The sequence below is a fragment of the Tachysurus fulvidraco genome, chromosome 8 (genome assembly GCF_022655615.1).
Source record: "Tachysurus fulvidraco isolate hzauxx_2018 chromosome 8, HZAU_PFXX_2.0, whole genome shotgun sequence".
In the NCBI taxonomy this organism is placed as follows: domain Eukaryota; kingdom Metazoa; phylum Chordata; class Actinopteri; order Siluriformes; family Bagridae; genus Tachysurus; species Tachysurus fulvidraco.
Genome location: NC_062525.1, coordinates 15,917,034 through 15,944,588, shown reverse-complemented (window position 1 = coordinate 15,944,588; position 27,555 = coordinate 15,917,034). Strand labels below are relative to the sequence as shown.

Here is a 27,555-nt window from a genome sequence, read left to right as displayed (position 1 = left end):
TGTGTGTGTGTGTGTGTGTGTGTGTGTGTGTGTGTGTGTGTGTGTGTGTGTGTGTGTGTGCGCGCGCTCATGTTGTTATTAAAGTACCAGTAGATGGCGCATAAGCAGAAGATACGACGAACTGGGCGAGTCTACAAAACAACACAATTGTAAGAAATGATGTAGTAGCTCATATAGTGTTTAAGGTTAGTTTCAGTATTGTATATAAATAAATAATCATCATACATCACGCACATATTTGTTATATATGATGCTATATGTTGGTACTGTCGCTACTACAACTTTGTTGTTTTTTTACCCCAAATCAGAAATCTAGAGGACTACAAACATATCCAAATGAATATCTAAGATTGTCATAAAGAGATAGGTTATAAATGATGAATTTATAATGTTTAAAATGCAAAATACATTTGACGTAATTTCTAACAGACTCGATTGTGGTCACCCGGAAGTAGTGGGTGTACACACTGCGGAGGCGCTTTAGTCAGGTCAGCGTAGCTTCATGCTAACCGTGGCGGCATAGGTTCGGGAATAAATGAAGCGTTTCAAAAGCCTACTATTAACTTCATTTAGATCCTCGCAACCAGGTAAGTTGTATAGAAATCGCTTGCAAAGTTCCCAGGGCTTACTGTGAACTTTAGGGGAAAGTGTGAGGCCAGTTGTGTAATAAGTAGTTAGCATTAAGCTAGTCGGCTGTGACTGAAGTAGTGCTGCAGTGTTTGTGTCGTGAATCTCATGTCGCTTAACTCCATCATAACTCTAGTCTAGTGTTACAATAAACAGCTATCATGTCGACAGTCTGTTCTTTTATGTCATGTATCCCTTGTAAGTGTAAATTTGGTCTGCATTGTAGATGAGTTTGTATTCAGCTCATTAACACATCCTGCCATGTAACTGTGTAAAGGAATGTTTTTGTTTACCTGGCATTCATTTTCATATCCATGCTGATATCTGATAGTGATACATCAGAGATTGTGTTGTTGTATGTTAGTACAGGACACACCTACTTAGTCAACACATGCTTTTGAGTTCCAGCTTCTTCTTTTTTTGCCTGCTGTCTGGTTAGAAAGGTACATGAGAGAAATAATAAGTAGTAGGACAGCTACTGCAAAGGGAAAAAAAAGCTCTGCAGTAAACTTCGAACACTGACACCAAATGGCAGCTCAGATTATACGATGAACAACAGATTACGTGATCAGATTTGACCGAATTCTGTCTTTTATTGAGTGCTTTACAGAGCCAGCTTTTCCCTCGTCCACGTTCTGTGTCAGCCAGAAAGATGGTTTGAGTGATATTATACTTTGTTCACCATGTGGTTCACTTATGATAGTCATCTATATGTTTATCACGTTACTATGTATTGTGTTGTGGGTTTGTTTGTAGTAGAGAGGATGGATTTAGGAGCCACGTTTTTATACTCTGCATATTAAGATTAATGGATAACAGATTACACCATCAAGTACAGTATATGGATGCCAGATTACTTATTGAACCTGACCGTTTAAAGGTAATATTTTAACCTGGATGGTAATTTTATAAAGTTGATAGACCCATCACAAAGATATACAAAACTAATTACTCTACTAATAACACTAATAACAGACTTGGATACTAGTTTCACAACTTCAAATTTGACAGGTTAATCTGGTTCCATATGTGCTCTCAGGGAAAGAAAAGAGACATATTTAGTTTCAGCAGCCTGCTAGAGGGAAGCATTTGTCCCAGGCATCATGGTTAGAGGTGATCTTTTCAGACAGGTGTTGACTTGCACAGTGAGGAATGTGTTCTTCCCCTTTACATTGTAATAGAAGTTTATGCTACATGTCTGAACACTGCCATCACTTCCACAAGAGGCTCACACAACTTCCAGAAAGTGCAAAGGTGCAGCACCTTGAATAGGCTTTAATAGAGATTTGTAATGATGCAGTTATGTATCTTCTCTGATACACGAGCAACGAAGAGACCTCTCTGTAGGCGAATGCTTTATAATGATGTTCACTGGTGCGTTACAAGAATCATGCAGAAATGCGTTAACACAACAAGCTACAAAACAGATATATGTATTAGCTGAACCGAATGAATATATGTGTGTGTTCATGTTATTGCCTATTGCTATTGTCTCTAATTGCTTGTTGTGTATTAAAGCAGATTTATATTGCTCAGTTGCACAAACAAGTCACACTGAATGCAGATGTCATAGCAAAACTCGTGAAGAGTGCAATCAGTTATCAATCAGTATGTCGACTAGATCATGAAGAGCATCCGAGAAGTCAATATGATCTGATTTATATAGGCTTGATATTTATTTATTTTTAAAGGCATTTGGGTCAGCTATTTTTCCATCAGTGGTTTACTTCACAGAAACATCACTCTGTATGGCTTATATTTGGAAGCAGAACAAGGAAAGTGTGTTTTCCTCTTTAAAGTGGGTCAAGAATTGATACATTGCACAAACTTTGATAACACACATCAAATATTCTCAATATACAATCGTCAGTATACAAGGTTCTGTTTTTTATGCATAGGCTTTTGTATGTATTATTATATCCTCTCCTTATTCTTTTTTCTCTTCTTCTTCTTCTTCTTATTATTATTAATGTTGTAACATGAGAATAAGCTAGCACGTACAGGGTTGTAACATTCTATGTTGATGTTGAACTTTACAGAGATGCTTAGAGTATTAAGGTGTTTCCAGATTCACTGTTTTTATTTCTGTTCTGAAACTCCTTGGGTTGATGTATTTTTAAATGGTCTGCATGTTCTTGAAACCACATTCTGACTTTCAGATTCAATACAGATAATTTGGAAAGTAGTACAGGCAAATTAGTAAGAGTTGAATAGCCAGAGACATTCTTTTAATGATAAGTGTTTTTGTCTATTGTGGGAATGTTGCTTTTCCTGTGGAACGCTGTGTTTTTATTTGAGGCATCTGCCTGTAGGTCTAGTTAACATGTTTGCATTCCATTACATGAAGTTAAGGATATGTGTGTAACTGAAAGCCCGAGGAAAGAGCTAATATATGACACACTTATATCTGCTTATACACACACACACATGTATGAAAATGTATGATTTGGAGTTCTACATTTGCTACATTACATTTTTTCCCATCACATAGAGATCTCAGTAGACACTTGAATGTAAGTGCTCTTAATTAGTCAATAAATATTTCTAGTGTGTACTATATTGACTGTGGACATTGTAAGTACAACTTGAGAGAATAAGTAAAGCTCACCACATGAGATGTCTGTGAAAGATTTTATCATGTTGCCGGTTTAAAGCTTGAAGTGACAAATAGGTGGTTTTCACACTGAGCATGTTGGCTGTGGAACAATGACGAATGTCTTCCAGCGCAACCAAACTCAGACCGTTTCTACAGGTTTGGTACCGTGGTGTACTTCCTGACAAATTTTCATACAAGCTGTGTTTTGTTTTGGGCTAAACTTTCTGTCAATTTTTTTTTCTATTATTGTTATATACACTAATTGTTTTTACATACACTAGCTATTTTTGTTCTTGTTAGACCTCCTTATCAGCAGATTCTGATAACCGCTGTAATTGATCGTGACCAACATATCTGGTTTATTTGTGGTTTAACACTGAAAATATTCTCTTCAGGGTAATTAGTCAAACCGAATGTCAAGAGATGGGACATGTTTTCAGATGTAGAGGTCATGGATAAATTAGACAGGATTTTTCTTATAAACTGCTGGAGGACTCAAGTTTTATATTTATTTGGGGAGTGTGTGTTCTTAGAGTTGTTATTGCACAACTGGGGCTGCACAGCATGGGACATGTCTGAGCCTGCCATATGGCTCCCTGTTTCACAGTTCCTTTCTGCAGGTACTTTTACATTTTACAATTTAATAGAGCATCTAGAGTAGTATGTGATTCATTTAAGTGCAACGGTTTGCTAGTGGTAATGGATCTGGGAGCACCAGCAATATAATCAAAAGCTATCCAGGACTCACCCATGCTACATCCATCATATTTATTGTTCATATTAATCCTTTTATATCATCACATCTTTAGTGATGCAGATACTTTTTCCCCTCATCCAAATGTAAAAACATATTTGCAGCAATCAGGTGTGGTTTGGCCTTTATTCTGAAATTCTGCATTTAAGTTTCCCTAAGTACCATTTTAAAATGTTCTTAAAAACAGATTAATTGAATCCCCACTCATGATTTTTCTCTGTTTGCATCCTTTCGAAGGTGTGTTTGTCGTCCCTCACCCATCACGCTGGCAGCGCAGGAGGTCAGGGCTGGGACGGAGCTGAGTGCCAGCAGGATGGTGTCTGCCTCAACCACAGGCACTGCTCCTAGCCCTCAGAGCGAGGCCATGACCAGCGAGCTGCAGGAGCTTTCGCTTCGGCCCGGCCCCACTCTACTGCCCCTAAGCGAGAGGAAAAACGGTGAGTCGATAACACACAGATAATGCAGCTGTCCGTAAGTTTAGCTCTCTCTCTATTCTCATTTGTCCTGTCATGTACAGATTGAAAACTGTTATAATTATTTTGTCCTTTATTATATTGTTATTGTTGTAGATTACCGTGATACCTGATAGATATACCTGATAGATACATCTCTGGAGAAATGCATCTACTGATGTACTTAGTTGTTAGGACCTTCTTCTGCAGCAATGTGGAAGCTGCAACTCTGCTGAGAATGAATTATAGCGACAGGGTTTTGCTTCCCTGTTTGGGGCATGTCCAATCTCACAGCTCCTGGCCTTTAGCCACCACTCCTTTTTCTTTCACACTTTTACCCTGAAGCTGTACTGAAGACTGTCTCATAGTTGAAGACAAGTTATAGCAGGGCCCCTTTCATGTCTCTCACCCCAGAGACTCTCTGGTATTAGACTTGCTAACTGGGGCTTTTGTCCTTTATCATTTAAATGCCTTATCCGAGTAATTGCAACCCCTAGCTTTCTCATGCAATTCTTTGCTCTGCTGCTGAATAAAGCAAAAACATGTTTTGCAGGTACTGCGTCTGAAAGATGCTCATGCATTAATGTATTAGCATACCATCAAACTTAATCCAAAGTAGGATCTCCAGGAAGTGTTGAAAGCATGGGGGTGTATGAGAAGACCAAAACAGGATATTTTTCCTTTAAAGAGAATTGCATAACTTTGTGCAAATTCCCAAGTAATAAGTGAGAACACTCCATGGGTCAGAGGTGATCTGGAATGTATTTGAGTATCAACGTTTTTCTTGTTGCTTGAGTACTAGCTGTTGTTTTTATTTATTTATTTATTTATTTATTTATTTATTTATTTATTTTAAGTCTAACACAATGCAGAGGGTTCATGACAACTTTGTGTAGAGTTGTTGGTTAAAAGAGAATCAGAAGGAAGACGCTAGCTAGAAATCTTGCACTGACACACACCCACTTGAGCTAGGGCGTGCACACACATGCCAACTCAGGAGAGACTGGATGTATTCAAAGGGAAGGTGAGATGTACATAGAAGAGTTCTACAGGTCTTTCTGTAGCCACTGGATTTATTATTTTTTTCTCACAGTACCAAGTGTTTTGCTTCATCCATTCTATGCTTCATTCTTAATTCGTTTCATCGATTGTCCTATTTTATTCTACTGAGCTGATCTACAAATGGATTGTTGAACTTGGCAAGTGAAATCATTTTCTACTTTCAGGTAAGGTACTGTAGGAAATTGCCTTAGATGCAGGTACAGTTCTTATTCATGCTCTGGTTGACATTACAGGAGGAGGCTGGTTACAGGTGTGGTGGCTGTGGCTGACAGTTAACCTGTTCCTCTTTAAACCTGCTCTTGTTCAGGCATTGTTTTGTTTGTTTGTTTGATTTGTTTTGGGGTTTTTTTATCTACCCGTTTGTGTTGAGGTTTTCCAAGACTGTTCTGATTTTTTTTTGTACAGAATGACAAAATCAGAATACATGAAAACTACTAAAAAGGAGTGTGGTGCTGATTTGTAGATCACTCCAGTCTATATGCATTCACCAAGTGATCATTTACACATAAATAGAGCACATGCACACTTGAAGAATTTTTAATTTGCTAGTTTTTGATGCACTGTGCGTACTCTACATAAAACTGTATGATGCTGTACCCAAAGTCGTTCCAGCTGGAAGGGGCGGGGTGTGGAACGGGTTACTCTCTTGAAACCAGCTGTCTGCTCTTGGGGGATTGGGAGTGGGGCTCAAAGCAGAGAGAGAGAATATTTGTGCACACACCAGTTATTAGAATAAGACTGGCCTGGAAAAAAGCTGAAACACGCAGGGAGTTTTAGGCCTGACATGTGAAATCAGCAGACGCTGGGGCTAAGCTTACATCAGGACTGTTTTGATAATAGTGTTACTTTTGAGGATCTTCTTACTGCATTTAACTGAGGGTTGAAAACTGCTTGTGTTTGCAGATTTCTGAGGACAGCCCAGTTTGTCACACAGGATCTTGTGGCCTAGTGTCATACGGTTCATGGGAAGGAGCTTTTTCTATTTTTAATTATATTTATCCAGAATGCTCTTAAGCTCTTCACTTATAATATCAGTGCCAGTAACTCGCGCCCATAACTGTCAGTTATTGTAGTGCCCAAGTATTGATTTACAAATACATTATAACAGAGATCAGACATTTAAAGTATTATGTCTCCATCTAATATTTAAGCCAGCATTGTGGCTGGTACAGATAGTGTTCCTTGTATATGACAGCTGCTATCACATCTTCACACAGACAGGACTCGGCTTGTAATGTCTAATAACTAGGACAGGATCCATCTTTTATGTGCAGTGTTATTATAGTTCACCTTTTTTTTTTAATGCAAAATTCAGTTTAGCTTCAGTTAAGGGGTGTTATTAATGTAATGTTTTTTCATATTTAGTTTTGTTTTTATTTGGATTTGGGATGAATAAGTACACAGTATGTGCACACAGTTAAGGGGTGTTATTAATGTAATGTTTTTTCATATTTAGTTTTGTTTTTATTTCGATTTGGGATGAATAAGTACATAGTATGTGCACACGTTGACTTGTTTTGACTTGTCTGTGTGTCCTTACTGGCAGTAATCTGTAACATTTATTCTCGTAGTTCTGCCAAATCAAAACTTTTATTTGAAGGTTGCTGATAGCTCCTGGAAATATGTAACCTAGACAGCATGTCTGTGATTACGAAGAAAAAAGGAATACATCCTCTTGATACCTATGTGCATTTGACCTTAACTCTTATAGTATGGTTACGGTTCTGTCTATTAGTTGAAATGTAGACGAACCCAGGCTTAACGTTACTGTGAACAGTGTTTGTAGAGGAATTCATGAGGAGCCTCTCAGACATTACTGTGCAGTTAGTCGACCCCCGACCTGACACCTCCTACACCAAAGCAGTCTATTTCAATATATTTAAATCCTTGCCGTTTTTGTCACTTCATACACACAATCTGCTGGCCACCGTTTCCCTTAATGTACACATTAAGTCATGCATAAATGTAGCCGAAGTTCACATCTGGTGAACTATATTTATTTTTTTAGTTCCCTCACAAAGTGTGTGTGACATGAAATATTACCATATAACGGCACTCAATTAGTGAAAGAGTTTATTTTGTGAGAACTCTGAATATTGAAGAAATTAATAATAATAATAATAATAATAATAATAATAATAATAATTGATTTACATTTTAGTCTACTTATTTTTATTTTTGTTTTTAATTGGTATTTCACATAATATAATGTTAATATAGTTTTTGTATTTTTCACTTTAATATATTGTAATGGACCAGTTGTGATTTTTTTCTAACTACTTCTATATTATTTTGTTATTTTGGCAAGACTTTGAATGAAGTGAGTTGAGATTTAAATAAAGATTTATACACGTGTGCTCTGCTTATTTTAAACAAATTAGGTTGAAATGTCAGAGGCAGATTTCCAAGAATCTCAAATGATGTATATATTACCAAGAAATGTCACTTGTCTTAGCTGTAAATGTACAAATATTGGAGCAATTACAAGCACATGTCATATTTTTCTCAGGAAAATGAAACATTATTGAGGCGTTATGTAATAAACACAGAGAACGTTGATTGTGTGTCGTTTTGCGAGAGGTTTGTTAGGAGATGGCAGCAGGAGATGGCAGCAGGCTGTCTGCTTTTTTTCTGAGCTACTCTATGGTTTTCTGTGTTATGTAACTGTTTGTGAAGGACACTAGCTTTGGCACGCTTCTACAGACTCAAAATGGTGTGGGATGGATGCAGTGGGAAGATGAGGGAACAAAATGAAAGAGAGCAGACTTTTCTTATCTACACTGACAAGATGAGACATATAACTGTGCACGAATGCAGTTCAGCCTCATCACACAAGTCTCTCCAAAGTGATACTGATTGCAAAATAGATTTTTTTCTCTGACACACCCCACCAAAACCATACACATGTAGTCATCATGGCATTGACTTGCTTTGAGTTGCTTGATTTTTAATTTGGTTTGGTGAACTGAAGCCAGGGGAACAATCATAACCCCGAGCTACAGAAATTACTTTATCGCCTAAATCTGACGCATATTTCAGCAAGTGCAGAAACACAGTCTGTGAAGCTGAGAAACTTAACTATTAACTGTGGTGATGCAAACCACAACTCTAAATATACTGGACTAGATTATTAGTATTTTTTCTTTTTTCCTAATGACTAATTCAACTTCGATATAATAAAAACAAGTGCATTCTGTATACTGAGCTTGATTGACGTACTAAGCACAGCTGGTGGAGGATGGCTGTCATTTCCAAACCTGCTGCTGATACAGTAAGCAAAAGTGTATAATAATGAACATTTCATCTTTTATTAAAAAAATTCAAGCTTCTTTATCATGTCTACTACACTTTATTATGAACATATTTTAGTGGTAGCTATTGAGTCTTCATAGGTGTTGTCTTACCTCATTTATTAAATATATCTCTCCCGAATCTGTTATTCCATTCTATATATATTTTATTTAAAACCTACTAAACACTACACATGACTATTGTACAGCGATCCCAGGAACAGTTTATCAGTAGCAAACAATGAGAAGGATAATCTGTTAAAACGTCACCGTCTGCTTATTCCACACCGATAGAGAACCTTGTGTTGCCGTTCTTGTACGCTAGTGCACAGCACTAATTTCTATCTATAAGCAAGCTGGTTTCTAAGAAAAGACTTGAACACTAAATTGTCTCTGTGCTATTTTGGATTTACAGCATTATCTTGTTATTCATGCGCACTGCATTCAGATTAAAAAACATTTTTCCGCCTGTTCTGAATAAAAGAGCCTAAATCTTAACTTTGTCTGAAAATGTAATTTTCTGAATACGCCCTGCTCTTTACAGTGCCTCATATTACCTCATGTAGGAAAGCAGATCATATTTCATTATCCTTCTTTTCTTTGTCCCTTCCTTCCCTTACTTCATTTCATTCGAGTTAGTGAACAACATTTTCAATCCGCACCATATTTGTCATCCCTATTCTCTCGTGTCCTAAAGTGATCTTTTATGTAAATTGTGATATTTGTAATATGTATTATTGCTCTGAAGTGTGAAACTGGCAACCCGGAACTCTGTGTAAAGGTGGTGAGAATGATGAAGCGAATGCCCTGAATGTCTTCTAGTTTGTTATATTGTGGAAAGCAAATTGTTTCTGCTTTTCTGGTTCTATTCATGGAATCAATCTGCACAGACAGCACATTTTTATGTCTTATGGTTGTTAATGGCATTACATTTACAGAAACGGAGCTAAATGTTGAGCTGTTCCTGGAAGGATGGCAAATGTATTTTTATTTTTTATTTATTGCCAGATACTCCCATCAGAAGTTAGTGGGTGAAGTTGATTGTGTGCTCATGTGTTTGCTTATTTTAGTGTCCAACTTTGATATTTCACTAGGCCTAGCTTCTGAAAAATACATGACACAATGTAGGTTTTATCAAAATGTGTCACCTGTAAGTGATCCATTCACTTAACTGTTATAAATGTCCTTAATTCAGACTTATGTATCATTTCGGGGTGTCTGTAAGTACAGAATGATGCCTGTAATATATAATTTATATTCAGCCTAAACCTTCTGCCTCCACCTCCAATGGTACTGTTGCTCATCTTCTAGTTTTATTTTTTCACTGTAGAAATGTTGGAGTAAAGATTATTACGTTTCACATGTGGTCAGCCAATCAGCACAGAGGCCAAATATCCATTTGTCTGAAACGCATAGGAAGAATAATTATGCCTTTAAATTTTAATGGATAAATAGTTTAAAAAATGGTCATATAAAGATGAATAACTCCATTCAATATGTAAAGCCACAAAAACTTTATTAGTGGTTTTCTGGACAAAGAATGTAAAAGAGAGTACTTGAACAATAGAGGCTATTTATCATTAATAGGGAAATGACAACGCACACACCTAGAGCAGGAGTCATGAAATATCTAGGCCCTGTACCAGGTGAAGACTTCAGGAAATTGTGTATTTTTAACACGATTGCAGGTTAAAGCACTGTGTGTTCTAGGGAATGATGAACTCCCTTTCCTTCCTCGGTGCAGGACAGCATGGTCAGGAAAACAGGGCATGAATGTGCAGGAAAACAGGGAGGAATGTTTAGAGGAATGTACAATGTAGAGTGAAATTTAGTCATTTATGTGGTCTGAGATGCACTTAAAATCCCAATAAAGACAGAACACTGTTTAAATTCTGTCACAGATCTCAAAGCAAGGTTTGAGATTACTAACACTTATTCAGCAGCATTTCAGTGTTTGTAGTCTAGTGTCTGTTAATGCTGTTTATGGTTAGGCTTTAAATACAAATTTGGCCAATGTTTGAACGTCGGATTGGTGCCTGGTTTTCCGGTGCACCGGTTGTTGTTGCCAGCGACAGTTACTGTATGGTTTTTGTTCACTTGTGCTTCATTTTATATTTAACTTTTGGCATTATAAAAAAATAAATTAGTCATGACTCTTGCAGGCCTAATGCTGCATTAGTCATCATAAAGATTATGGTGTTTTTTTGTTTTTTTTTTACTGTCTTGCTTTTCATTGTTCTTTGTGTAGCTGTGAACCTGTGGCACTAGTGGACTTTGTTTCTTGCTTATTGCTGTGTTTGGTCAAGGTGGTATGTCAGTGCTTGTTAACAGCTATAGGCTGGTGTGATCTCATTATCAACACTTATCAAGAATAGGCAGCATTTGAATAGAAAAATATAATGTTACTGTAGCTTTATGTTGGTATAAACAGCAAACATATGATACAGATGTTCTCTATAAAGCTGGTCTTCAGTCAGGGCTGGAATGTAAAAAAAAAGTGAGGCCATCCTTAAAAATATTCTTGTTTGCCGTATCCCAACCGACCCTGTCAATTTAGGACTGACTCAATTTTTAATTTTTTATTTTTGCTTTAAGTCCGACTGACTTGCCTGTTGTAAATTTGCGTTAAAACCGACCTTATTTTTTACTCTTCAAACAATTAATACAAAAGCAATAAAATAATATTAATTATATTTTAGTATGTATTGTAAATATATAAATTGCCTAGGCCTACATACAAACGAAGGCTACGTTCTTTCTTTTAAATAAAAACCCGTGACGTCATCTATGTTTACACTATTGGTTAACGGATGTCACACTCTGGCCTGTGCGTTCGCTTCGTCTCACTCTCATTTATTGTCAGAGTCAACGGTTCGCGCTTGGTTATGAAAGCTGCGGCTGCAGTAAACAAAATGTTCACGGTCACCGTTCAAAGTCATACGGGTTTGGGCACCATAATACATCTAAATAAATTAATTAAAACTTCTCGACACCGCTTTAACTTGGCACGAAGTTCTGGAAAAACTGTGTCCAGCATCAAAATGAGGTTTGCGATGATGCGCCCAAAGGCACGGGTTGAAGACCCAGTCAGTGACGCCGCGATATGCTAGTTTGTTTAAATTCATACCTACGTAATCATCATCACCAAAATTGTACTTTTTTTTTTACATTGAAACTTGAAAAAAAGTATATAGACCTACCTACCGCCCCCCCCCCTTTTTTTTACTGTTACTGCAAAGCAAAATATTTTTAAGGATGGCCTGATTTTAATGCAATAATGTTAAATGCAATAATGTTAGCTAGCAGTATGTTTGCTCCTGTACTTTGGAGTATATTCAGGCATTTTTAACCCTTGAACAATCAAATTGGAAAGTATTTTTGGGTGCTTTAAAGGAGGCAGAGAGCAAATGGTGTCGGCACAATAACAGACATGACACGTGCTTACAGATTTCTGTGCTTGATTATGCAACTGCAATATGTTGAATCATATTAGGTCGTTCACAATGTCAGTGTTTTTAAACATGTTGAAGCCAAGATTTTTCTTGTTGCTGTCAGACTTGTCTGTTTATTTGGTCTTGTCTGTATACTGTGTGATCCAGTTTATGTGCTTACATTTTTGCATGAGATGTGTTGGCTTTATCTTTATCATTTTTGTGCTATTCAGCTGCAGAGAGATGCTAAACAGTTGTGGTAGAATCACTATTGTACATTTCCTATTTGGTTGTCTCAGCCTACCTGACAGAGAGTGTGTCGCCATTATCAGTGCTAAAATAGACCCAGATACATTAATCATAAATTTAACTAAGGTTTAAGTTACTAATTTGTTCAGGTTTTGTGAAAAGTACCATCTCAATACAAAAACAACGTCCTCTGCACACCTCTTTTATACATTTAGTGTTCATGAAATTGTGTCACTCCTTTAAAAATGTGTGTTATAGGGATGTGGCAGCCTGGTGGTTAACCCTCTGGGGTCTAAGAGTATTTTTGGGCCTGGAGAAGTTTTGTCATACCCTGACATTTGTGCTTTTTTCAGTTGCTTATGAAGATATAAATGGCTAAAGTCTAATATCACTGTATTATCGCTGTATATCAGCACAAACTGGACTACAATAATATGTGAGCAGCATGTATGTACATGATTGTGTTTTTGAGAAAAAAATGTTTATGCATGGTGATTGAAAAATGAAACATTGTAAATCACTTGAATAAGGCGATAAAACACATACAGAACATCGGTTCACAGGACTTTTGAGAACTGGATCTTGTAGCCTAGAGTTTTTGCTTCAAAATTATGTGAAAATCACCTTGTTTACTCGCTCACAGAAAACAATATATTGATTTTAAATTTTCTAAGACACTTTTTGTTTGTAAAGGGCATATGCGAGTAGGCGTCAACTATCATGCATATTAATGTAATTCACACCTGAGAAGACAAAGGCCCGCATAATGAGCTGCATAATGAACCTTTCAGGTAAGTGTGTGACTGAGAGAGGAGTTACAAGAAAGAATGTGAAGACAAAATAAATGTGTATATTTTTTGTTTGTAGTTTATTTAGAATATTTAACTAGTGCAAACAGTGCCAGACAAGATATAAGTACCAAAAAAAATCCTAAAATCCACATAAAGTGCATGTGTGCAACCTAGTGCAAGCAGTGCCAGACAAGAGACCGAGCAAACAGACACTATACTGTAAGACAGATGCTTAAAATAAATAATAAAGTAACAATATGTATACAAGTAACAATATTGTAAATGACCAATACAATATGGCTCTGTTAAAATCTTTAATGGAATCTTTTTTCATCTTTAATGGAATCTGTTAAAACGTGGTGCTTCTTATAGCATTGTTTGGGGGCGTTGATCTTGTTTGCACAGCCCGCGTCAGGTAATTCCCATATGAATGGCGCGCACGTGGTAGGTGGGATCACATTAGCGCTAATGAGGTCGAGCCAGAAAAACTGTACTTCTCTTTTCATTTCAGGCTTTCATTAGACATATGTATCATGTTCGTGTGATAAGTATTGGCGGAGTTATCAATTCATGTTTGTAACGTGTTTCAGGAAGATGGTCAAGGAGACAGAGATGTCTGAATGCACACCCTGGTTATTTTCTTTATTTGCCAAAAGCACAGAGTTTTGTTGTTATTATGAAGGCACTCAAATAAAAGTAGACACTTCACAGTGTCGAATGATATATTACATGTATGTGTATGATTATGAATGACTGAGTATTTTAAGTGGATTTCACATTAAAGAGGAAAAAAATGCGCCAAAGACGCGCCGGCGCGCCTTTGGACCCCAGAGGGTTAAGGTGCTGGACTACCAATCGGACCACCAGGCTGTCACTGCTTGGACCCTGAGCAAGGCCTTTAACTCTAAATGCTGGAAATGTAAATGGATGCAACTGATGACTGCACTAATGGCTGCTTTTTATGACATAACCCCCTATCTTAATTTCAGTTCATCTTGGTCTGGAAAGCCCCACAGTATATTGGAAGTTGTTTTCACAGTATAAAGAAGTGCTACTGTATGATGATGAGAAATGAGTATGTACACTTTTACATACACCTGACCAGTCTGTCAGCTTTGTCCTTTTTGTGCAGTTTTTTTTTTCATTCTGCATATGTTGCAAATGCAAATACATGTCAGTCTGATTATGAGTGTCTTAGTGTAGTAATGTATGTTAGTAATTCTATCCAGTGGTTGCACAGGTGATACTAAGCTGAATTTAGAGTGTTTTGGCCAGCTGGCTATACTATTTAAAACTGGGAGAGGACCCAAGGGGTGGGGTGGTGGGGTGAAATTTGCAGGAGCTACACAGAGGATCGCGAACACACATGGATGCTTGACAAGATCTGGAAATGCTCGCTGAGACTCCTGCACCTTGTCCTATGGCAGGAGTACAAAGGTCATAGGAGATTCCCATTCTCTCAATGACCTTCTTTCTGTCATTCAATATCAAGTTATAATTCAACAAAGAGCTCCTGTCACTGTACAGTGCAACATAATGAGAAAACCATGATCTCAGTCGTGAAATATGAACTATGAACTATAATATCCAGTGATCCAGTGTAAAGGGCTGCCTGATCTTTTTTTAACCGCTTTTATAGGTCAGTTGAGTTTTTATATTGAATATTAATATGTAGGTTATGACTTCATCAAGGTCATTAATAGGTTTGTTAAAAGACCTTGTTTTTAGTGTGTCTAATATGTGAGGGGTTGGTTTAGTTGGGGTTGGTGTAATTTGATATCAGCAAGAGACTGCAGGTTGTAATGAGTGAACGAATGGCAACAGCTGAGGAGGACAGTGCAGTCATTGCCCCTCAGTAATCTCTTCCTCCGACTGTCTGTGTGTGTGTGGGTGGAGAGCGAGCGGTGTTCTGAGAGCAGGGTTTTCTTGCTGGAAGCATGTCCTTGTCCTTTTTGTTGCACCTCACTTGTTTGTTTGGTTCTCTGGATGTAATTCATGGGTAAAGATTCTGTGTTTGTTCTGGAGAATTGTTATTTGCCCCTGCTACAAGAAAAGAGGAAAGACAGAGGAGAAGGAGAAGCAGAGGCGAGTGGTCATTTTGACTAGACAGAAGTGGAACTTGTTTGCTATTCATAGTGTGAACTTCTTAATCTTAATCTTGGAGTTGGAGAAAATAATTTGCATTTATTTTGAACAAACATAATTATTAAGAAAAACTTTCCTTCTGTGAGCCACTGCAAATGCGATTTTTCACACCTCAGGAAAGCATCTGTGATCCTGGTTTCTGATTCCTGCTTTCTTAGTCTCCATGCTAAATTGAGACCTTAGCAGGATCAGTATCATCAATGCTGGATTCAGTCATGCTGGACACCAACCATTGCTTCCACTTTGATAGAGCCTCTTTTGAGGATCAACTAAACAGAACTGATAAACAGCCATTGAGGCTGGATTACGACAGACATGCCTATCATAGCCTTAAAGAAGGTAGGCCCATTCTTTCACTTTTCATTTGAGTTTTAAATGTAGTATAATGAGACAGAGGTTGTGTAATTTCATTCTCCATTTTGACATTAAATGCATGTGAATTTTCTTTTGCAGTAAATGCTTATACATTAGTTTAGCGTAGAAGGTCTAGTGTAAAATCTTAAAGTTTGAGATAATTCCCCTGATATTCACACTTAGAGTGCAGCCAAGAGTGAGAGCTGGCATGACCTATGTTATGCCTGTTCAGGGTCTTTGAGGGCAAAAGCCTTGTTTTAATTGAGCTCACCAACTGGCAGGTTTAGCAATTAACCCAGTTGGCTGCTGCTGGCTTGGGCTCATGGTTCTTTCTGTCTGTAGGCTCCTGAAGACCAGTTTGCCAAAGATTTTGAAGCAGGGTTCTGTCTAGTTACTGGTAACTCTGTTCTTCTCAATCCCCTCCTTTATTATAAAAAAGAGAGAGGTGTTGTTATAAGGTGTCTGAATGATTAACAGTTTCAGTTTCGTGTCACAGTGAGGTATGGGGTGTATTTGAGGGTTGTATTTATTTAGTGGTGCATTTGGGACAGAAATAGTGGTAGTAGGAGGGATGTATTTTCAAAGGCTGATGTTTGTGAAAATGTGAAGAATTTAGATGACACGAAATAACAGTGGAACGAACAAAAGCATTCAGTTCACAAGTGAGCGTGGAAAAGTAAGCCCAATGGCACAACTTGTATATTCATAAAAGTACATATCACATTGCTGTGCACTGTTTAGTATGTTTTGGCCTTCAGCTGTTGTTTGGCACGTGTGTGTGTATACAGTGCAGAGTGAATGGTACTGTTGCTCAATAAAGCCTAGCACTAAACCCTATGATACAGTGTCTATGAAGGTCAGAACAGCTGATCAGTAAACACAGCAACTGCATGACCATGATGATGTCATTGGATTATGATGACAGGTGTGTCTGGCTATATAATACACCAAGGATTTCAGCCTTCAAATAATTTCAGCCAGAAAATAATATATGTATTGGAGCAGCAAGTCCAGTTCTTTTGTTTTTGCTACACACTAAAGACATTTGGGTTTGAGATAAAAAAAAATAAAAAGAAGACATGATCCATAAGAATTTTTTTTCATCTATTTATACCTATCTGTTAAGTGATGAAAAATACTGGGACATTTACCTGACCGGTGTTTGCAGGTGCTCCTGTGTGGTCAGTTAGATTGACTAACAGTTATAAGCTCTCAATATCTTTTGTTGGTTTGAGCCCCATGTTTTGCCTCTAAAGACTACATTTGTTGTTGAAAAGGATCAATCAAATTAAAGAACAATGATCTGCCTAAGTAAGAAAAACCAGCCACTTTAGGCCATTTTGAACAGTCAGACATTGAACTAGTCAGCCAAGGGAAATATCACCATTTGATGACGGAAACATTTATGAGAGCTGTGAAGAAAACCCCCGAAACAGCGGTCAACATCACTAACAGGATGAAGATATCACCGTTCACCAATTGAACAATCTCGCAGACTTTGACTGTAGAATTTCCTTAACATACAGAAAGACAGTAACACAAAATGCATTGCTAACACAACAAAATGACTTTGGAAAAATGGAACAGATTTCAGACTAGCCATGTCGAACACCAGACCATAAGCCACTTGAGCATATGCATTTCATCTCCTGAAGAGGATACTGAAGGGAGAAACCCCTCCCATAACGAACAAATGAAACAAGCTCCTGTATGTAAAGGCCTGGAAACCCATCACCAAAGAATGCAACGTGTCCTGATGTCAGTGAGTTGCTGACTTGATATAGTTATTGCAAGAAAGGGATATGCAACCAGACATTAAAGGAAATAAACAAACATTAAATGTTATTTCCTTTCATTTAGGACTATCTGTATCTATTCTTTTGATCACAAACAAAAGAAGTGTTCACCCCCATAGGTGCTATGTTTAAAGTTGTTTAACACATCTAGATGTTAATATCTAATGCTATTAGGAAATGAAGAGCTGAAATTCTGCTCCATCATATCATGTTCATCTTCTGATATCAACCGTAAAATGTCTTCAGCGTAGAGAAAAGAATCGGTCTTGCTGTTTAGAGTGGATTGTATACATTATGCTTGATTATGAATATAACTAAGGTATTATAACATCATTTTTCTGCTTAATCTCAATCTGTAATATGCAGTCCTATAAAACACAAATGTTAAGCTACAGCCATTGCATTATAGATATGTAGAGGTCAGCACAGGATAATGTAGGACAGGATAAACACTGGAACAATGCTGTAAAAAGAAGTTTGTATGTTTGTTTTTGTTTTGTTCTTTCTGTAAGGTTTGTGGTATCCATGCACAATCTGATCTAACTAAAAAGAATTCATGGTTGGAACACATAACCACAAATTTCCTCCCATTTGACAATTTATACATGTTTCAAGCTTGAAATGGGGAGAAGGGGCAGGGCTTCCAGTTCAGTATGCTTTTTTTTTTTGAGTGAAAATCTGCTAACACATTATGTGTAAAGCTTGGCAATTCTGGTTCTTATATTTTTGAAGTATATTGGATATAATGTCACTGTAATACGTAAAATAAACAAACAAACAAATAAATAAATATTAACGTATCACACAAGCAAAATTGTGTACAAAAACAGATCGTGTCACAGGTCTCAATTCCTTCTCTTTCACTTTTGTTGAGCAATTTTGCTCTTACTTGTGCCAGTGCTCCATATGTTCCTTTTTTTTTTACTCGACACTCCTCTCTTTGGCAGTATACTTTTTGAATCAAACAAAAGTTGAGTATGCAGAAACAGGAAGTGTGTAAGAGCAAACAGCCTACACTGTCGCTATCCCTCCCCTCTGTGTGTTACTGAAGCCGAACAACGCATATTTCACACATGTGTATGGACAAATTTGAAGAAGCCACTGAGAGGCGAAGCATCATAACATGACCAATCTGATGTGAATAAGTGTATTTAAATCATTGCTCTTCTGTCCTCATGCAGTACTTCAAATCAAACTACAGCAGAGGAGGACACGAGAGGAGCTTGTCAGCCAAGGAATCATGCCGCGTAAGTCATTTTCTTCAGCTCTCGGTCATTCAGCTGTACACTTCAATTATATTTGTGTATATTGTATGAGTCGGATTCTGTTTGTTGTGCAAAAAAGTCCAGACACACATCAGTGAGATATTTATGGTAAATGTTAACATAAGTCATGTATAGTATTGAAGAATCCTTTAAAAAAAAAAAAAACATGCTACCAAGACTGTCCATACGTATTCATGTTTGCGTGAGTGCAAGAGTACAAAATTATTGTTGGCTGTTTTGAAATACCTCAGTAAACCTATCATACAAGGAGCGGTTTTACAGTTGCTTCAGATAAAGTGTTTTGCAAGTCTTGATCTCTGTAACTTCCAGTGCTACTGCTTCGAACTGTAAAGCAATATCTAACATTTCAGCACAATTTGCTGACTTTGCCATCATTTTGACAAGGTATAACATCCTGATCCTTCAATAACCAATTTAATAAATCGAATTTTAAAATATAAGGTGTACACTTCACACTTTGCTTTCATTACTGCCTGCCAGTCATTGTCAAGACCATTTTTTGGTTCTTATGACAGAGTTAGCAAATTGGTGTTTGTCTGTGTTTGTCTTTTGCCTAGCTTAATGTTTCTATGCTCGGTCATTGTGAAAAGGCCTGTGTGTGTTATCTGGTGGTCCTGCTTCCCCCTCGGTTTCCACTTCCGTATTCTGGGTTCTGCTCTTCAGACAAGTGGAGGCACACTCTTCACACTGCTCTCTGTTCTGCCTATCAGTGTGAAGGAGGAAGTGCTGCTCAGCAAGTGCAACTACAGTAAACTCTGTTACAGTGAGAGCCAAAGATGGCTTCCACAACACGCAGGCCGTAATGGAACCATGTAGTTAACGAGATTAAAGCTTCCTGCAGGTCCCATCTGCCATATAACCCACAATGTGTATTATGAATTCAAAAAGATGTCACAGAATCCCAAACACTTGATCTCAAATTGACAGCCACACGCTCAAAAGTAATTAATGAAAGAGAAGTCAGAGACAATCAACAGGTGTTTCAGATATCATGCTATGTTCATGTATCCTCATACTTCATGTGCCAAATACAAGAGACTTTTGCTTCACACAGGTTAATTATGAATATTACTTTTGGGGCACTGTCCAGCCCTCTCAGTTAGGAAATGTCATCAACTGTTACCCAATCGGTTCTGTTACACAACATGTAACTGCCCCACTGTCATTTCTCTTTGTTGTTGTTAGTATGTGAAATATTTAGAGTCACCGTGCTCTTGAAATTGGGATTTTATTCTGCTGGACTTTTTTGGACACATTTTGTCTGATGCAAAAATTGACCATTGTCATTCTTTAATACATTTTGCTCTCCATATTTCTGATTTATTCACACACTGGTGTTAGTACATATCAAGCGAATTGAGTAAGATCATGAGAACACAAATGTCCTGGTACAGCTTTACAGTATGTTTGGGACACTCTCTGTACTGCAAGCTTTTGTGTTTCTCCTCTAAATCCAACAGCTTTTAACTCCAGATATGAGTCAGATGTAAGTCAGGAGTCGTTTTTAAAATTTACCTTGGTTTGTTTGTAGCAGGGGGGGCACGGTGGCTTAGTGGGTAGCACGTTCGCCTCACACCTCCAAGGTCGGGGTTCGATTCCCGCCTCCACCTTGTGTGTGCGGAGTTTGCATGTTCTCCCCGTGCCTCGGGGGTTTCCTCCGGGTACTCCGGTTTCCTCCCCCGGTCCAAAGACATGCATGGTAGGTTGATTGGCATCTCTGGAAAATTGTCCGTAGTGTGTGATTGCGTGAGTGAATGAGAGTGCGTGTGTACCCTGTGATGGGTTGGCACTCCGTCCAGGGTGTATCCTGCCTTGATGCCCGAAGACTCCTGAGATAGGCACAGGCTCCCCGTGACCCGAGGTAGTTCGGATAAAGCGGTAGAAAATGAGTGAGTGAGAGAGTGTTTGTAGCAGGTCCCCTATTAAATGTTCCACTCTTGGTGTAAAACTGATCTGGTATTCTAAAAACAGACAATTCTACATTCAGTGGTGTTTTTCTCAATATCACCTATGACTGGTACAGTAAAAGAGTAAGCACACCTTTTTCTGCCTACAGCACTGAAGAGTCCTGCTGCCTTTCATGAACAGAGAAAAAGTCTTGAGAGAGCACGGGTAAGTATCTTCATAAACCCTTTGATTTGACTACAAAATTAAGGTTTATTTTTTTAATAAGGTTACTATTTTGTGGGCTTGTACATCACATACAACCAGGTGACATTCACCTGTCTGCGTCTGGTCTCTTTCCTCTTTTGTCTAGACTGAGGACTATTTGAAGAGAAAGATCAGGAGTCGGCCAGAGAGGTCAGAGTTGGTGAGGATGCACATACTGGAGGGTAAGTTAGGTCTGACAGTGTGTGCAAATGTGCAAAGGAGCCATTTCTCTTTGTCATAATGGACATTACGTGCTCTCTTTGCTTTCAGTGCTGCTACATTTGTGTATCAAAAACCAAATTAAATACAATGTAATCTATTAAATGAATTTCTGAGCTTCTGAAGGAGGGTTGTTGTTGTTGCTCTGCACAGGTTTTTTTGCTTGCAATTTCTGTAAATTTGCCTCTGCCCCATCCACAGAGACGTCAGTGGAGCCCTCTCTGCAGGCCAAACAACTGAAACTAAAGAGGGCTCGTCTAGCCGATGACCTCAATGACAAAATTTCTCACCGGCCCGGCCCTATTGAGCTTATCCATAAGAACATCCTGCCTGTGCCTGCACTTTTAGGTCAGCATTACACAACAGAGATCATAACAAAAGACTCGCACGTCACTCTCAACATCAGCTAGCTTTTGTAGTATAATGTAATAACATTTAACTTCAACTTCTTATCATTCTCATAGGCACAGGCTCTCCAAAGGGTGAGAGTTCTTCACTGGATGAGGACAGCAGTGATAGCCTTTCTCCTGAACAGCCAGGCAGTCAGGACTCTCCACTTGGCTCTGTCCCCCAGAACTCCCCCTCTGATATGCTTAATCTGAACAGAAACTCCTCACCCACACAGGTATTCGGGCAGGTTTTCAGGATTCCTTTACATATTGTTTATGATACTTCATAGAAATAATCAGCAATATAGAAGACATTAAATGTTGCGTTCTGATACTGAAGTACAAGACGGGTCAGAACAGGATAATAAGAATTTAGATAAGTAACTGAAACTAACAAATTCTATTTTCCAGTTCCTTACTCAGGCTGCGCCGTCTCTTCTTACTGCCCCCGAGGCTTCTTCTTCGCAAAACTTGACCAATGGAACTTCGATGGTTGCCTGCGCCCGACCTCCCCCTGGAACTGTCAAAGTCAGTGACAGCTAGCACCATCACGTTCTTTTATAGATCAATCCTATATCAGTCGTTTGCTTAGCTATCTCATACTATTGTCCCCTTTGTCACCATTGTCTTTTTGTCTTCATGTATTATGACTGCAGCAGTTCCAGTCAAAGTCTAGTGTTGATCGTTCTGCTCAGCGGACTAAGAAGCCTAAAGAGAACAAACCTAAGGTGAAGAAGCTCAAATATCACCAGTACATTCCTCCTGATCAGAAGAATGACCGTGAGCCCCCTCCTCAACTGGATTCATCTTATGCCAAGATCCTCCACCAACAGCAACTCTTTCTCCAACTCCAGATCATCAGCCAGCAGCAACAGCACTACAACTATCACACCATCCTACCTGCTCCACCAAAGTGAGTTCTTTAATTTAGGAGATTTATGGAGTTTTATATTATTTAATGACAGTACAGATACTTTTCCACAGCAAGCAGGAATGTTGATGTTCTGTCTTTATTTTCCAGAGTTCCTTCTGAACAGCAGCAGCAAACAGTCAATTCTGGCCCCTCCCCATCTCGGACAGTTTCCTCATCTACTGCCACAGCCACTCAGAATGGGGCGAATCGTTTAAGCCAGCCAGTGGCAGCCGGGCCAAAGCCAGGAGTATTGCCTACAAACTTGGATGAATTCAAAGTAAGTCGGCTTTCTAATGGGTCAGTTCTATAATGCATTATGAAGGTCATTATTAATGTACTTTTATGTCAGGTTGCAGAGCTTAAACAGGAGCTGAAGCTGAGAGGTTTGACTGTGTCTGGCACTAAGAACGACCTCATAGAGAGACTGAAGAACTACCAGGAACAAAACGGTGGTGCAGCATTAGCAGTGGTAGGGTCTGGACCTTTGAAAACGGTTCAGGTTTCACCTCAGGAAGTGGCAGCTCAGTCCCCCACCTCCGTCCAATCTAAAGACCCCATCGGGAAGGTGGCAGCCTATCCAGTGGCATTGAGCAGTGGCATCCAAGCTGCAACTCTGCCCCAAATCACGCGCTTCAACAGTACAAGCTCATCCCCTCCAGTATCACCTACACCATCTGAACGCTCAGTGGCTGGAATGAGTGCTGATGAGGCCAGCTGTAATGGGGATGTGTTTGGAGAAATGGTTGGTTCTGTTTTTTTCTCAGGAAGTTTCTTTACATTTGTTTCATAATGGTACTATTGTTCCCTGCTGACCTTACATTTCACATCATAGTTTTCAGTTCATGTTTTAATTTATTGTTAAACACTACTATATATGGTACTGTCCCTTCTTAACAAGGTGTATTGTTATATTATATCATTATTTAACTCTAAATAGGTTAGCTCACCTCTTACTCAGCTGAGCCTGCATCCATCCTCTGAGCATCCGTCCCCAGTTAAAGAGGAGCCTTTCGGGCGGTCAACATGCTGTGTGTCCCACCCCACTGCTGCCCCTTCTTCAGTTACTCAGTCTCAGGAGACTTCAATTGCAGCCCCACTGGCACCCTCAGCACATCTGCTGGACAAAGACCAGATGCTGCAAGAGAAGGATAAGCAAATCGAGCAACTGACCCGCATGCTAAGACAGAAACAACAGCTTGTTGAGACACTGCGGTCACAGCTTGAACAAGGCAAGCGTGGATCAACCTTAGAGGAAATGGATATAGCGGTCAAGTATGAAGGAGTAGCACTGATCAACAGAGAGGGTGTGAAGGTAAAAGAGGAAGCAAAGGAGGACATGGAGACATCAGCAGAGCCACCAGCACAACCTCAGAAAAAGATCCAAACACAATGTTCTCAGCAGACACTGCTCAAACTGCAGCAGATCCACCGACTGCAAGTGCAGCAGCAAATGCATTCAGAGCAGTCAAAACAGCAGCCACTGCAACAACAGAAGCTCCAGCAGCTCATTATACAGCAGAAGCAGCTACAGGGGAATCAAAAGAAGCAGCAGAGGCCACAAAAGCAGCAGCAGAAACAACAACCTTTACAGACACAACAGGTCAGTCAGGTTATATTGAGTAATAAACAGTTGGCACAGAATGTATTAAATAATAGTCAGTAAAGCACCCCTGCCTCGCACGGCTTGTTCGTGTTTATTATACAATTATTTTTCTGTTAAATGTATTACCACATTTAATAATTCCATTTTAAATAAAGGCTAGTACTTCCATAAACAAAAAGTGACATTTTTATGGATTTTTTGAGTCATGCTGGTCTGTGACAAGGAGACATGTCTCAATCGAAAAATTCCCACTTTTTTGAAAAACAGTGAAATAAGCTCTGTAACTCTAGTTAATGTCTGTTTTGTTTATAGGTCTCCCAGGTATTTGTCAACCAGCAAACAGGTACTCAAGTGACCACATCCTTCCCACTGGATCTTCTCAAAGCTCATCCAGCACCCACTCTTGTCACCGATGGCAATGGCAACCATTACCTCATTGCCCTAACCAATAACAGTGTGGATAACCGGAACAGTGAATCTCCACAAAGCAAAACCAATGGATGCATCACCCTACAGGTAACGTGTATGATTGTATTAACGTATGGAAGTATAGTTTTTATGCTATTAAATAGATTTACTTATGCTGCCTGATTTATTTCAGAGAATGCAGTCCACACCTGTTAAACTCCCCAGCCAATCAGATAACGAGGTTGCACATCCTGTGAACAAATCCCTACAGCCCCAACAAACTACTCCTGTCAAACAGCCCATTTCAAAAGTATGTGAATATAGATTAAATAAAGAGAGTTGTTGTTGTTGTTGTTGTTTAAAATAACTTGTTACAGCTGGTAATTTGACTGAGCATGCAGACTGCTTTTAATTATCTAACAAATTTTCAGAAATGCATTAAATCTAAACTTTATGCAGTATATAATGAGGCTTAACTCTGTTTCCAGGTACAAAAGGCAGGACTGAACTTACAAACTCCTTTTGTACAGGAGTCAAGTCAGTCAGAGTCAGCCCCACCAAATCTTCATCCTTTTTGCCTCAGTGAAGAACCCCACCCTCTCATCGAGCCTACCTCCCCTACTTCACTCAAGGTACAGTATTAACCAATCCAGCCAGCTTGCATTTCATTTGCTCATAACATCTTATAACACTTCCTGCTTCACATCTTATTTTCCCCTTTTTGGATCTTTTGCATTTCCTTTTCCACTATGATCTCCCTCTCTTACAGGGAGAGGTGTGTCCAAGCTTTGACCGACACACTTTATTTACACCACCATCTCCAAAACCGGAATTCCATAACCCCCATCATGTCAAAGTATGACTCTCTCTTTGCACTTTGTTCAACTGCATCTGCTTTCTCTGCTCCATTGCTATGTTTTAATCTTTCTTTTTCTTTTCCTAATGGCGAAGCAGAACTACAGATTAAAATAATTTTCTTGCTCCCACAGGAGAATGGTTCCAACAATCATATAGACGATTTGTTTGACATCCTCATTAAGAGTGGAGGTAAGGGGGGAAAAAAAGTAAAATATGTTGAGTATTGTTATAAGGTGCATTTCCACTGTAGGAACTTCTTCAGGAATCCAGAAATGTAAACCATGTTTTCTCTGGAGGAATCAGGCTCAATATTGGGTCCATGGCTAGAGTTTAATGAATCTTCTTAGTTCCTGTTTTAGATTAGCCTATTTTCTGTGTACCAAGAACTGTTGATGTGAAGCTCGCCCTACTGAGTGCTGATTGTTAAAATATAATCTATTTTTACAGAAATGATGAAAAATATATTTATAATGTAAAATTGATTTTCTGTATAAATATTTGGTCATGGTCTCTGAAGTGCAGAGAAGATTCAAACACAGGAACTCTTGTAGTTCTCTTATATGTAGTTCCATAATCCTTTAGTTCCTGAAAAGCTTCCAACTTCTCAGTGTAACCGTGCCTCAAGTTAATTCAAATTCAGATTTTGTCACATACACAGCCATGCAGTGTACAACATGTGAAACAAAAATTCATAGATAATAATTTCATGCCTCTTATTATATCCTTTTCTCTGCTTCTTCCTTCACCTAAACTAGAAATCTCAGAGGGATTCAAGGCCAATCCAGACCCTTCTCTCTCAGAGCTACACTCTGACCCACCCACTCCTCCATCCTCCCCACTTCGTCTCTCACCCCCCACTCCTCCATCGGACCTCACTCCATCCCATCAGCCGCTTGATGCACATCAAAGGTCCTACTCAGGATGTGGCCGTCTGGAGGACTTCCTGGAGAGCACCACAGGGTCCCCACTGATTGGCGTGGAACCTGATGGTCCGCTGACACTGATTGACGACCTCCACAACCAAATGCTGAGCACTTCTAGTATTCTCGATCATCCCCATTCCCCAATGGACACTAGTGAGCTGAGCTTCTCCCCCAATCCCACCAGCCTGGACTTTGAAGACCCCGTGCTTGATGGCATGGACTGGCTGGACTTATCCATGGGAGGAGGGAATAGCGCAGGAGGGACAATCCTAGTTCCTCTGAGTTCTCACACACCTCCCAGTGTGTTCTCAGCAGACTTTTTGGACAGTTCAGATCTGCAGCTCCACTGGGACTCTTGTTTGTAGCTTTGGTCTTAATTGCTTAGCAGATACAATGCAACCTAGCACCTTTGCTGATATACAGTGTACAGCCTTTGCACACTCACACACACTCCAAAATACATGCTGTTTCAAATGCTAAAACCATTTAAACTGGTGTTTGGTATTAAATCATTCACTTGTATAAGAAGTCTATTAAAGCACTGAGTATTACCCCTTATACCCTCAACCAAACATAAACATTGTACAATACACTGTGTTCATCTTTTCTCCAAAAGAGTAATGTATTAACTCTATCCCCCGCCCCAAAAAAATAACAACATTATATTTATGTCAAGTGTAGACACCTCCAATTAAAATGGTTGCACCAGCTGTTTGGGTGGCTATGTGATGAGGGTTTAAAGCTCAAACGTCTGTTTGCTTATAGTCCTGAATAAATAGTGTTTGAATCCTGTCAGTTTCTAAATGTCAGGGTTTTCTGGAGTTAACCCAGAAAGACAGTGTTTAACTATGCGGGTTACTTCCCTCATGCCATATCGCTGTCACTCCACCATAATTTCCCTGCTGGCACTGAGAGACATGGGCACATGATGATGGGAAGAAGGATTAAGCAGAGAGATATTCTTCACCTCCTTTATAAGACTGGCTTTGGAATAACGTACCAAATGCCAGTGCTTTCAACTTTGCACTTATGCTGACTCAACCAGTGTTCTGGTCTAAGGAAACCTCCAACCCCCAAAAACTCTGCTGGGAACTGGGTTTGGTGATGTTCACCTTACTCTATGCATTGCTGTAATTGAGGTACATGTTTTAGACTCGAGCCTTTGTCTTTCATTACTGATCTACTGGACATCAGATTTGGGATTCAGAGTTCAGAATATTTTTTTTAAAAAGAAAAAAAAATAAAAGATGAAAATTAA

The 27,555-nt window shown here is 39.0% G+C and overlaps 1 protein-coding gene across 5 annotated transcripts; it reads left to right on the top strand.

The window, feature by feature from the left end:
* Positions 1-60: 60 nt before the first annotated feature.
* Positions 61-27,555, top strand: mrtfab (myocardin related transcription factor Ab). 5 transcript variants are annotated; one of them, XM_027137606.2, is made up of 18 exons: positions 61-185; positions 4,215-4,414; positions 18,729-18,794; positions 20,890-20,945; positions 21,091-21,166; positions 21,405-21,551; positions 21,668-21,828; positions 22,004-22,120; positions 22,249-22,505; positions 22,614-22,782; positions 22,855-23,247; positions 23,443-24,105; positions 24,421-24,624; positions 24,710-24,826; positions 25,005-25,148; positions 25,286-25,372; positions 25,506-25,563; positions 26,130-27,555. In XM_027137606.2, exons 2-18 carry the CDS (start codon positions 4,291-4,293, stop codon positions 26,660-26,662), a joined length of 3,372 nt encoding a protein of 1,123 aa, XP_026993407.2. In that variant the 5' UTR covers positions 61-185; positions 4,215-4,290; the 3' UTR covers positions 26,663-27,555. The 5 variants fall into 5 exon arrangements, with proteins under 5 accessions (XP_026993407.2, XP_026993404.2, XP_026993405.2 ...); XM_027137603.2 differs by having other exon boundaries at positions 63-149; XM_027137605.2 differs by lacking the exon at positions 61-185 and adding an exon at positions 434-587.

Excerpts from the sequence above, each read along its gene's own strand:
- mrtfab (XM_027137603.2), top strand. The coding sequence starts at position 94 with ATGGCGCATAAGCAGAAGATACGACGAACTGGGCGAGTCTACAAAACA. Across the intron at positions 150-4,214 it reads GTCTACAAAACAACACAATT|GTGTGTTTGTCGTCCCTCAC; the intron begins GTAAGAAATGAT and ends ATCCTTTCGAAG. Across the intron at positions 22,506-22,613 it reads ATCCTACCTGCTCCACCAAA|AGTTCCTTCTGAACAGCAGC; the intron begins GTGAGTTCTTTA and ends TTTATTTTCCAG.